Raw genomic sequence first — 11,149 nt, 5'->3', positions numbered from 1 at the left:
TTAGAAGAAGAACCAGAGGTCGTGGACAGAGAAACCTATATGGACAGCCTCGACTAAGCACCAAGAAGCCACGGTGCTGATGTCATTAGTGACACTATGACGTAGTACCTTTAGACATGAAGCACACTCGCAGTCCAACACTGCATCACACAAACACATTCGTATATACAAAGAATATGCTTTTTTTTTGTTGTAATAATTTTTATTGGTTTTTTCAACAAACAAAATAAACCATCACACACAACATTTTCGGACACAAACATTTTAGCATACATTTGCGTATTATTTATTATTGTCTTACTCCCTCACCCCCCTTTAACTCAAGCTTCCATCTCTGTCCTTCGGACTTCCCTTCTCTTGGGGTTAGTCCCCTTCTTCATTTTTGGATATATCACATTCACTGGTATCGGCATGGGAGGGTCCCGACAATGTGGCTACCATTTGTCTCCATGCTGTCAGAGGTCCCACTTCATTATCCTCCCCTCTATTGGCTGCCTCATACCATGCTACTGTCTCAGAGTCTGCCTATTTCAGGAGATCATTCCACCATACCTCTAGTATGGATCTATGGGCTGCTTTCCAGCTCATGGCTACCCTCCTTTCTTCATGTTATCCATGTAAACGAAGGAGGGAGGTGAATGGGGCTCAATCAAGATTATGATGTTATAATAATCTTGGGGACCCGAAGTGACGGTCCCTAAAGGTGGTTCGATGCAGGACCAGTGTTTTTATCTGGGTCCGCACGGACGCCGTCAATGTGGAAAGGGTGGAGGGTGGGGGGGCTGGGCAGACAAGAAATGTACAGAGGATGACGCATTATCGGCAATACAAAGGATCACTCAAGACGACGTGAGTCCTTATGACCAACATATTTACTTGACACGGGTCTCGAATCCACAACCGAAATACTCTGATGATGGCACCAATTGAAGAGCAGAAGGGTAGGGAGTCCCTAAGGATAGTAATACTTAACGTGAAAGGCCTCAACTCGCCGACCAAGAGATCATTAGTGGCAAGGGAATTCCGTAGATCTCAAATAGACATTCTCCTTCTACAAGAGACAAAGTTTGCCAAGGCGGAGGAGAGAGGACTACTAGGAAAAAGAGGGGGAAAGGAAGTCTGGGGCTCGGGCCCACTCAGGAAGGGAGGAGTCGGAATCCTGATCAAGAAAGGAATCAACTTCGAAATAGATAAGACCTGGTCTGATGTAAGCGGGCATGCCCTCCTGATATCTGGGACAATCGCAAAGGTTAAAGTAACAGTCGCAGTAATATACTCTCCCAATACAGGACAAGCCAAGTTCCTAGAAAAGACAATACCCAAAATAATGTTGGAAGCATCCGGCCAAGTTGTTCTTGGTGGAGACTTTAATCAATGGGCAGACCCGACTAAAGACTGGGAACCAGGCAACCCCGAGATAAGAAGCCAAACGAGAAGTGATCGCACTGGGCTTTCCGACATAATGGAGATATATGACCTGCAAGATGTGTGGAGAATTAAACATCCTAATGAAAGAGGCTACACATTTTACTCCAATCCGCATAAGACATTCACCAGGATTGATTACTTGTACCTCACCAAAGATCTCCTTGACACCACAACGCTATCAGAAATAATTCCGATAACATGGTCAGACCATGACATGGTCCTGTCAGATATGAGATGGGCAGACTTACCTGTTTCAGGAGGGAAGTGGCGCTGTAATGAAAGCCTGTTCAAAGATACAGTATTTAAAATTGAAATGGCAACTGAAATTGAGGAATACTTCAAATTAAACAACAATGGGGAAGTCTCCAAGCAGACAATATGGGAGGCGGGTAAAGCCACCTGGAGAGGTATCATGATACGAGAAGGATCTACCAAAAAAAGAGAGAGAAAGATCATTGAGCACAGACTTAGGTCCAAAATATGCCAACTGGAAAGCGAGAACAGGGAACACGTGGGCACGGACCGCGACAACATCAACATAGCACAACGTAAAAGGGAAGAACTAAGACTTTTGGAGCACAAACAGATTGTGCGCAAACTCCGATTCCTCAAACAGAAATTCTATGAGAAGGGGGACAAGGCCGACGCACTATTGGCAGCCAGACTCAGAGAACAAAGGGCGGAGCGGAAAGTGAATGAGATAATTGAAGAAAACCCCACGACCCCCCCAGCCCTCCACACTATCCGAGAGAGTTTTGCCAACTTTTACGAGGCGTTGTACACCTCGGAAGTGACTCCACGACAATCAGATACAGATCACTATATCTCCCAGATAGATATGCCCAAAATCTCGTACCCCGAGACTGAGCTCTTAGAATCTCCGATATCCGAACCTGAGGTCCAAGAGGCAATTAAAAGATTAACTGTAGGCAAATCCCCTGGAGAGGACGGTTATACCGCTGGGTTTTATAAAACCTTCAGCGACCAACTAACGCCATTCCTGACAGAGCTCTTTAATGAGATATTAGAAACAGGGACAGCCCCCGACTCCTTTACGAAGGTGCTCATAACAGTAATCCCAAAGGAGGGAAGGAACCCCAAACTTTGTGGTTCATACAGTCCGGTTTCATTGCTCAACCTAGATGCAAAAATTTACACCAGGGTACTAGCCGCCCGATTAGAAGTACTGATCCCTCACCTCATACACAATGACCAAGTCGGATTTATTTTGGGTAGGCAAGGGGCTAACACCATGCGCAAAACTCTCCATCTCATCCACCCATCACCAGAACTACTAAGTGACCCTGCCCTACTGTCAATAGACGCAGAAAAAGCCTTTGATAGAGTGGAGTGGGAATTCTTGAGGGCAGTCCTTCACAAGGTGGGGATAGGGCCGAGATTTAGGAAAGTCATACAAGCAGTATACACATCCCCAACGGCATCTATCTCTGTTAATGGGGAGTATTACAGATGGTTTGAAATGGGACGGTACCCCCTCTCTGCAATACTTTTTGCGCTCTCCTTAGAACCCCTGGCCCAAAAGATACGATCCGACTCCAGAATAGAAGGCATGCAATTGGGAACAAAAGAATATAAGATGGCACTCTATGCTGATGACATACTTTTACACATTACAAACCCCTCTGCATCTGTCCCTCATGCTCTCCAACTATTAGAAGAATATGGCAAACTCTCTGGGTTTAAGGTGAACAAGACGAAATCAATATTGTTCCCTTTGCAAGGAACGAAAGAGGATAACGAAACCAAGTTCTTGCCCTTAGGCCTCAAACTTGAACACTCTGCCTTCAAATACTTAGGCATCCAGATCACAAAAAACATAACGGACCTATACGAAACTAACTTCCCTCCCCTCGTCCGGAGCTTCTCGGCCGATCTGAATAGGTGGGACAAACTCACGATTTCGTGGTTAGGACGGATTAACGCCATTAAAATGGTATGCCCCCCCCGATTCCTGTACCCTTTCCAGATGTTACCTATCGAGATACCAAATGCGTTTTTTGAAGAGGCCAAAAAACTTATGTTTAGGTTCCCCTGGCAGGGAAAGAAGGCGAGGATTGCATTTGACACTCTGACGCTTCCCAAAGATAAAGGAGGAGTAGGTCTCCCTGACCTGCGAGCATACTACAAAGCCTCACAGCTACGTATCCTTATCCCACACCTACGTGACCACAACCACCTTCAATGGGTCCACATGGACATTCACTACTTCTCGCTGGCCACTGTGTCAGAATGGCTATGGATCCCTCACAAAAGAATACAAAGGAAAATTAAGGGCCACCCGATACTGAGTACCATCTGGAACATCTGACAGCCAAACAAAGCAATGAACAAGATCACCACCTGGCCGTCCCCACTTAGCCATTTATGGTCCCCTGGCATAAACGACCACATACCCGAAGTAGGAAGATTCCAATCCTGGTACGAGGCGGGACTCGAAAGAGTAGGGCAACTCCAGAAGAAGGACACATTCATAACTCTTCCAGACCTAACTGAAGCCCTAGGGATAGGCCCCCTATCCACCTTCCAATACATCCAGATAAAAGGAGTCCTCACAAAATCTGCATGGAAGGAAAAGCTGCAGAGAGAACTCACCCCATTCGAACAACTCTTGGATTCTAAGTCTGAAATGAAGGGTTTGATATCAGCTATGTACAAGGAACTTATCGAAGCAGGCACCGGCTCCACGGAACATCTCAGAAGCAGATGGGGGAGAGACTTAGGAGAGGAGATAGATCCAGACCAATGGGAAATGATGTGCAAAAACGCATCCAAAACATCCTTATCCAGCCAATATAAATCACACGCCATCAAACTCCTACACAGATGGCAATACGACCCACTCAAAGTGTCCAAGATGTTTCAGACTCTGAGCCCGAGATGCTGGCGAGAATGTGGAGAAACAGCCGACTATTGGCACATGTGGTGGAGCTGCCCACGCATTAAGGTATTCTGGGAGGAAGTCCTGGCATGGATAAAAGACATAGACGGCATACAGAGAGACGTTGATCCACGTTTGGTTCTCTTCGGAATGGAAAAGGACGAGGACGAATGGACTAGACTCAGGGGTCTTGCCCCACACCTATTACTAGCAGCACGTGCACTGCTAGTAACAAAATGGAAATCCAAAAAGGTTCCAAGTAAGAAGGAATGGATCAACTTGTCCACCAACATCTATACCATGGAATTGATCACGGCATCCCTACATAACAAAGCATCGCAATGTGAGATCTTATGGTCAGAATTTCGAGGCAAACACTCTCAGAGACGACGGACTCCCAACCCGAAGACACTACAGGATCTTAATTAAACTAAAAATCTCAAAACTCTCAATACAGGACAGTTATGACCCAAGAATTGAGGAAACCTCACAATAGAGAACCGAACATTACCAGCTATGAACATGTCAACAGAGAAAAGATGCCGCAATGATGTCTGCCCAACCATGGGGAGGGAGGTGGGTGGGTATGGGGGATGTTATATTAATTGTTATTACTAGAGATCGGAAACGAACACAAGGACGATCAATTGTATGAGACTCTAGTTTTGTTCTTTTGATGTAACCATAAGCCAACAGAGTTGTAACAAGTGAAACGCTCAAATCTTTTGTTAATCTTTTGTTTTTCCTTTTATTTTTTGTCTCAAAATCAATAAAACCAATTTTATAAAAAAAAGTGTTAGAATTATATTATGCTTTCCTCCTTAAGCTTTTTCACTTGTGTATAAGCGCTTTACAATTAAAGAATTACAATTAAAACCACAGATTGTCTAAACCCTCGATTTGAGGTCAGGTAAAGCAAGCACAAATTACAATGTATCAAGGGAAGTGTAGAGGTGACACACCCCTACAGCATCCGTGTAAAACCCTCCCACCTTAGAGAGACAAGATTTGCAAATACAGTATGGAATGGACTAAAAGCGGACTAAAAGTACTGAGGGAAAGTTAACTAAACCATGGCCGCCAGGCAGCGGTTTCGCCAAAGATGTGCAGCAATCATTATTGACACACATACAGGGTGCCTACAAGGGGAAGTAAACTGCATGGAGATATTTTAATTGTGGAGAATGTTTCAGGAGGACGAGGGGGATGCAGCGAGGTGTCAGTAGAGGCTGAGCCAATAGGAGGTGCAGGGCCCCGTGGCCGCTCCCTCCACTCTGCCGCATGTCCCTCCAAGCATGGTCTCTGATGACACAGACGATGAACAGGGGATGTATCCACTGCGAGAACTAAGAGCAGCAGAGGGGTATTCAAACCCGACGTTCAAACTACCACCATACACTAGAGAAGAGGGACTAAAAGGCACAGGGCAGCTGACCAGAGAAAGAGGAACGAGCGACGAGGAGCATAAGGGCATGAAGCAGGGGCTAGGGAGCATAACCAGGAATGAGTGGATAGGGGGACAGATACTCCTGAAGCTGAAAGGGGAGCCAGATGAGGAGACAGAGGGGCAATCAAAGCAATAGAAAGCCTTAAGGAGAGCAGCAAAGCAGCGGATTGGGCTGAGATAATGGAGGAAGCGGATAGGAAGGAGAAGGAAAGAGAACAGTGGATGGAGAGAGAGCAGGGAATGGAGACGAGAGGAAGAGAAAGATCAGGTGAAGAGAGAAAGAGAAGAAAGTTTAGAGAGGGAACACAAAGAGAGGAATAGAGAGGAGTGGGGACAGCGGGATAGGAGGATAAGAGAACAAGAGGAGATCGAGAGACGTAGGGAGGCAAAAATGCAAGTTGATGGAGAGGGAACAAAGAAAGTTTCAGGTAGAGAGACTGGCAAGAGAATGCACACTCAAGGAGGAGGATGAGCGCGCAATCAGGGACATAAAGACACGAAGGACATTGTATCAAAGAAATGACAGAGTTGGAGGGGACAGATGAGCAGAACCAGATAGCACCACCACACAGAGCAGGAGTGCCATGGAACAGGACAGAACAGGCCTAGGTGACTGGGGGGGGAGGAAGCAGATATGACTTGCGTGACATCGACATTACCATGAAACCCAACACAGACACAACCACTAAGAGACTGAGCTTTGTGGACGACTTTTGTAGTAATATGGGCTCGACGTCAGACAATGAAGGACGAAACAGTGGGGACTAGAGGAGGGAGCCACAGAGGCTTCAATCCACATGGACAGGTACGGATAAGCCAGTGACATGAGCGAGAGGGACTGGTCCAGGGGGAGTAGGAGGTGGCAAAGATGAGCGAACACCAAGGTCAGTGGACGAGTTATGTAACATCGATGACCTAGTACCATATGGAGAGAGTCTTAGAGATCTCCATGGACAAAGGAAGAGGTAGACAGCTATAGTATGCTCTAGAGAAAGGCTATTGGAGGAGCCAGATGACAATGTTCGAATACCCATAACAGAACCAATAAACGTGTACACCGACATCAGGAAAGTGGACAGACAGGTAAGACTGACTCGAAGTGCGAATGGGAAGGTAGGGTTAACATAGATGCCCCTGCTAGAAAAGGGAGGGGGGTGACCTCAGTATGTACCATGGAAGCATATTGACAAGGAAAAGGTGAGATGTAGGTTGTCATCGTTGCCAGTGGGTGCTGTGAAATGGATATATGTGAAGGAAAGGATGACTGCGGGTCAGAGGTTAGCAGTGGGGGACGTAAAAGGACTGTTAGTAGCGATCCTTGGGGAAGCTGCTGATGATTTATGGAAAAGGGCTGGGTTTCCTGGAGTGACCACCCAGAACACAGCGCATGATGTTTCGCCATTTGCAAATTGAGCCTTAAGGACACACTACCCCGACACGTCAGATATTGGTGCAATTATGTCTCGCAAAACGGAGATTGACGAAGACCCCTTACATTAAATAAAGGCAATCCAAGAGCTTTGGTGCCTTGAAACTCGTGAAACATGGGACACAGTAGCAGTATTTTACCACATATTATGCCAGGGGTTGCCAGAACCAGTTCAGAAGCAGCTAAGGAAGTTGGTAGGCATAGAAGCAAAATCTTGGCCGGAAATACAGCTTAATGATCGTTCATCATTATAGGCTATTGCAAGAGAAGCTGAACAAGAAAGGAGAGGAAAGGAAGATAGAGGAAGCAAAATTAGTGCAGAAAAAGCTATCGAAGTACACCATCGAAGGGGCGGTGCTGTGTAGCGCGAGCGCACAGGGAGAGCAGCTGCAGCAGTAGACACCTCTGCCCAAGGGGGTAGGATTCATGGGGCAGGGGAACATGCAGCAAGGGTTCTGATGAAGAGGGGGACCATCGAGAGGAAACGGGTTACGGGCCACAGATACATCACAACCAAGAAGGTTTTCAGGAGGGTTTTCGGGGATACGAGCCACAGGTGCATCAGGGCCCAGTGGATTACGCGAGGGTTTGCAGGGGCAAGAGAGGGAGCCACCACAGTGCCGGTCATGTGGACAGATGGGGCACATTTCGAGAGCTTTCAGAAACAGAGTGATGCAGCAGAATTGTGGAGCGCAATACCAGCAGACATATCAGGGGGACTAGGATGACTATTTCACACAGGACCAACCACAGCAACAGGAGGGACAGACACAGAGTGCACACCCACAGACACACCAGCCCATGACACAGATACCACAGGTGAAGGCACCCATATCACAGTATTTGCAAGCACTGCAGATTTGAGGCAGCACACAGCAGGTGCAACAAATACAGAACAGCATGCAGCCGAACTATGACATGGTGCCACACATGGACTCCATGCCAACAGTCCCCGTCAGGAAACTAGGGATGATCACTACGGTGGGGAACAACCCATTTACCGGGAACTGAATGTCCTTCTACCCTCAATAGGACAACCCACAGACAGACTTGATGTGTTCCATCCTGTCGATCACACCCAACCCTGCGGAGGAACCTCACATAGAGGTGGCGATAGGTGACACAACTTTTTCCTTTCTTGTGGACACAGAGCCGACTAGCTCCTGCATTCGAGAGGGAACATTTAGATTTTCAGGTGATGCCATGAACACTCAAGGATTCTCTGGGGCTCTGAAAGTGGTTATTTTACAGACAATGGGCTTCATTAGGAGTCTGGTGGTAACCCTGCTGGTGTTACCGGCGGGTTGCGGCTGGACTCGCAATATTTTACTGGCACCTGACTTCCTGGGGTCACCGCCTGATAACGATTCCAGCGGCCTGGGAAGTCAGGTACCGGTAAATTGTAAGTCCCCATTCCCATAGTGTCCCATAGGACCCATAGGACTCTATGGGAGTGGGGACACGGAAGCGCCGTCACCGTTAATAACGGTGCCGGCACTTCCGTGACGGGTCAGCCTACCGTGGCCTCTGCGCCCGACAGAGTGGCACAGCGGTCATGCCAGGCAGACTCAGAGTTTGCCAATCCAGAAACCAGGGTGCCGGTGAGCTTACTGGCACCCTTGTTTCCGGACCGGCAAACTCCTAATGAGGCCCAATATCTCCCTTTCCATACACGATTTATCTCTGCCTTTACTTTATTCTCGACAGACACCTGTGAATATACAGGGACAAGACATTATGAGCAGACTCAACATGGCGATTATTCAAGCTTATTTTGGACAGAAGGTACAGAGTGGGGTGCCAGTAGACGAGGAGCTGTTCCAGTATGGGACTGAGATTGCAATTGCATGTCTCCTAAGAATTGAAGGGAAGATGTGGCGTGTTCCAAACAAGTATTTGTTCAGACTAGAGATATCATTGGATGAGGCAGAAATGAAAATAGTGCCAATAGAAATAGAGGCAGTGGTTGTAAGGGACGAATAGATAGCAGTACATGGGATGAACGACACAGGACGGTCATGGCGGGCAGTGATCACAGTGGCAGAAGGGTGCAGGATAACCACAGTGACAGACGAAGAATTGTTCAAAGATGAGCGGTCAGAGCACCAGATAGTGTTCGAAATGAGTGTGACTTATTGGCTGAAAATACACTACAGAGAGGTACCACAGAGGATAGCAATGGCGCTGGAACCACCACCATCCTTCTGTGAGGAGGATATGGCCAAGGTGCCCAGAATCCTATGCACCACAAGTCTCTATGATGTGGGGCTTCTGAAAGGAATAGGGGGAGTGAAGATAAAGCTGAAGCAAGGAGCAATTCTACCCAGAGTGAAACAGTACCCACTATCAATAGAGGCAGACAAGGGCCATTTATGAAATGATTGCAGCACTAGTGGAGCGAGGCATTCTAGTACCATCAGAATCCACATGCAACACAGTGGTTGACCCAGTTAAGAAAGCAAAAGGGGGTTCATGGCATTTTATCCAGGACCTGTGCCCCTAAATCACATTGTAGAAGCACAGTATCAACAGGTTCCAAATCCAGCGAGGCTCTTGTGCAGCATTCCGGCGGAAGCTGCCTGCTTCACGGTCATCGACTTGAAGAATGCATTTTTCTCAGTACCACTACACCCAGACTCACAAGACCTGACTTCCTTTATGTATAGAAACCGGAAGCATACAAGACTTCCTCAAGGGTACCGCAAGTCACCCTCCAGATTCAACAGGGTCCTCCAGATGGACCTAGGCAATGTACAGATGGCGAGCATGGTCCTGCAGTACGTAGATGGAATTTTGATTTGCAGCACGACAGAAGACAAGTGTAGAAATGACTCAGTGCACATGCTGACAGTGTTAGCTGACAAGGGATACTAGATGGGCAAGGCCAAATGGCAGTACTGTCAGAAAGAAGTACTATACATTGGGCAGACGATTTCCCAAAATGGCCGACAGGTCACACCAGAACGGGCAGAGACAATAAGCAAGACTGCCAAACCCACGACAGTGAGAGAAATGCAGCAATTTTTGGGGTTGTGCAATTACTGCAGAGCATGGGGTTTTGACTACAGCACGTGCACCAGGCCCTTAATGAGAGCTCTGAAGGAAGTAAAGAAGGGACACAAGACAATAACCTCAACCACAGAGATGACTGAGGCATTTGGTGAGCTGAAAGAAGCAATATGCACAGCTCCAGTGTTAGGGATCCCAGATTATAAAAAGGAATTCTTCCTGTTCTCATAAACTGGTGTAGTAGTAACGAAGGCAATACTGACAGAAAAAACAAGCTTGGGGCACAAGCCAATAGGATATTACAGTGGGAAGCTTGACTCAGTGATGAGAGGACACTACCAGTGCAAACAAGCTTTGGCTTCTGCTGCATTCACAGTGGAAAAGTCAGCAGGGACTACAGTGGGGTGTGACACCACTCTTTACGTGGAGCATGCACTCTTTGCGATATTACAGAAACCAAGGAGCACACTGACAACACAGAGAGCATCAGGGTATGAGGTGCTACTATCGAACCCATCACTGAAGGTGGTGAGGTTCAGACTTGTTAACCCAGCAATTTGTCCAGCAGACATTTTACAACAAGGAGACTATGCACACGACTGTGCAGAAAACATACAGGAGTTCAGTGACACCCACAAATTATATGAGGACGCACTTGGGGAGGGAAGCCCTGCTGTACATTGACAGGTCTTTGACTATTGACCAGACAGATGAGGTTATGCATACACGAACTGCAGTGGTAAGATTGAGGGAAGATAGAACATGTGAGGAAGTGGCCAATGCCCGATTGCCACCACATTATTCAGCACAAGCAGCAGAATTAGTGGCCCCAAATACTAGCCTTGGAGCATAGCAAAGGAAAGGAAGTGACAGTGTACTCAGACTCTGCGTATGTTATGTCAATGGTACACTCAGTACTGGCACAATGTATGAGAAG

The 11,149-nt window shown here is 47.1% G+C and overlaps 1 protein-coding gene across 1 annotated transcript; it reads left to right on the top strand.

Moving 5' to 3' along the window:
- The first annotated feature begins 10,077 nt into the window (after window positions 1–10,077).
- Window positions 10,078–10,443, top strand: LOC138471450 (uncharacterized). Its single transcript, XM_069609080.1, has one exon. It carries the CDS (start codon window positions 10,078–10,080, stop codon window positions 10,441–10,443), a length of 366 nt encoding a protein of 121 aa, XP_069465181.1.
- Window positions 10,444–11,149: the final 706 nt, after the last annotated feature.

The sequence above is a fragment of the Ambystoma mexicanum genome, chromosome 8 (assembly GCF_040938575.1).
Source record: "Ambystoma mexicanum isolate Mex_15411 chromosome 8, UKY_AmexF1_1, whole genome shotgun sequence".
Classification (NCBI taxonomy): domain Eukaryota; kingdom Metazoa; phylum Chordata; class Amphibia; order Caudata; family Ambystomatidae; genus Ambystoma; species Ambystoma mexicanum.
The sequence above is the reverse complement of the archived record's forward strand: the minus strand, read 5'-3'. Positions and strand labels throughout refer to the sequence as shown.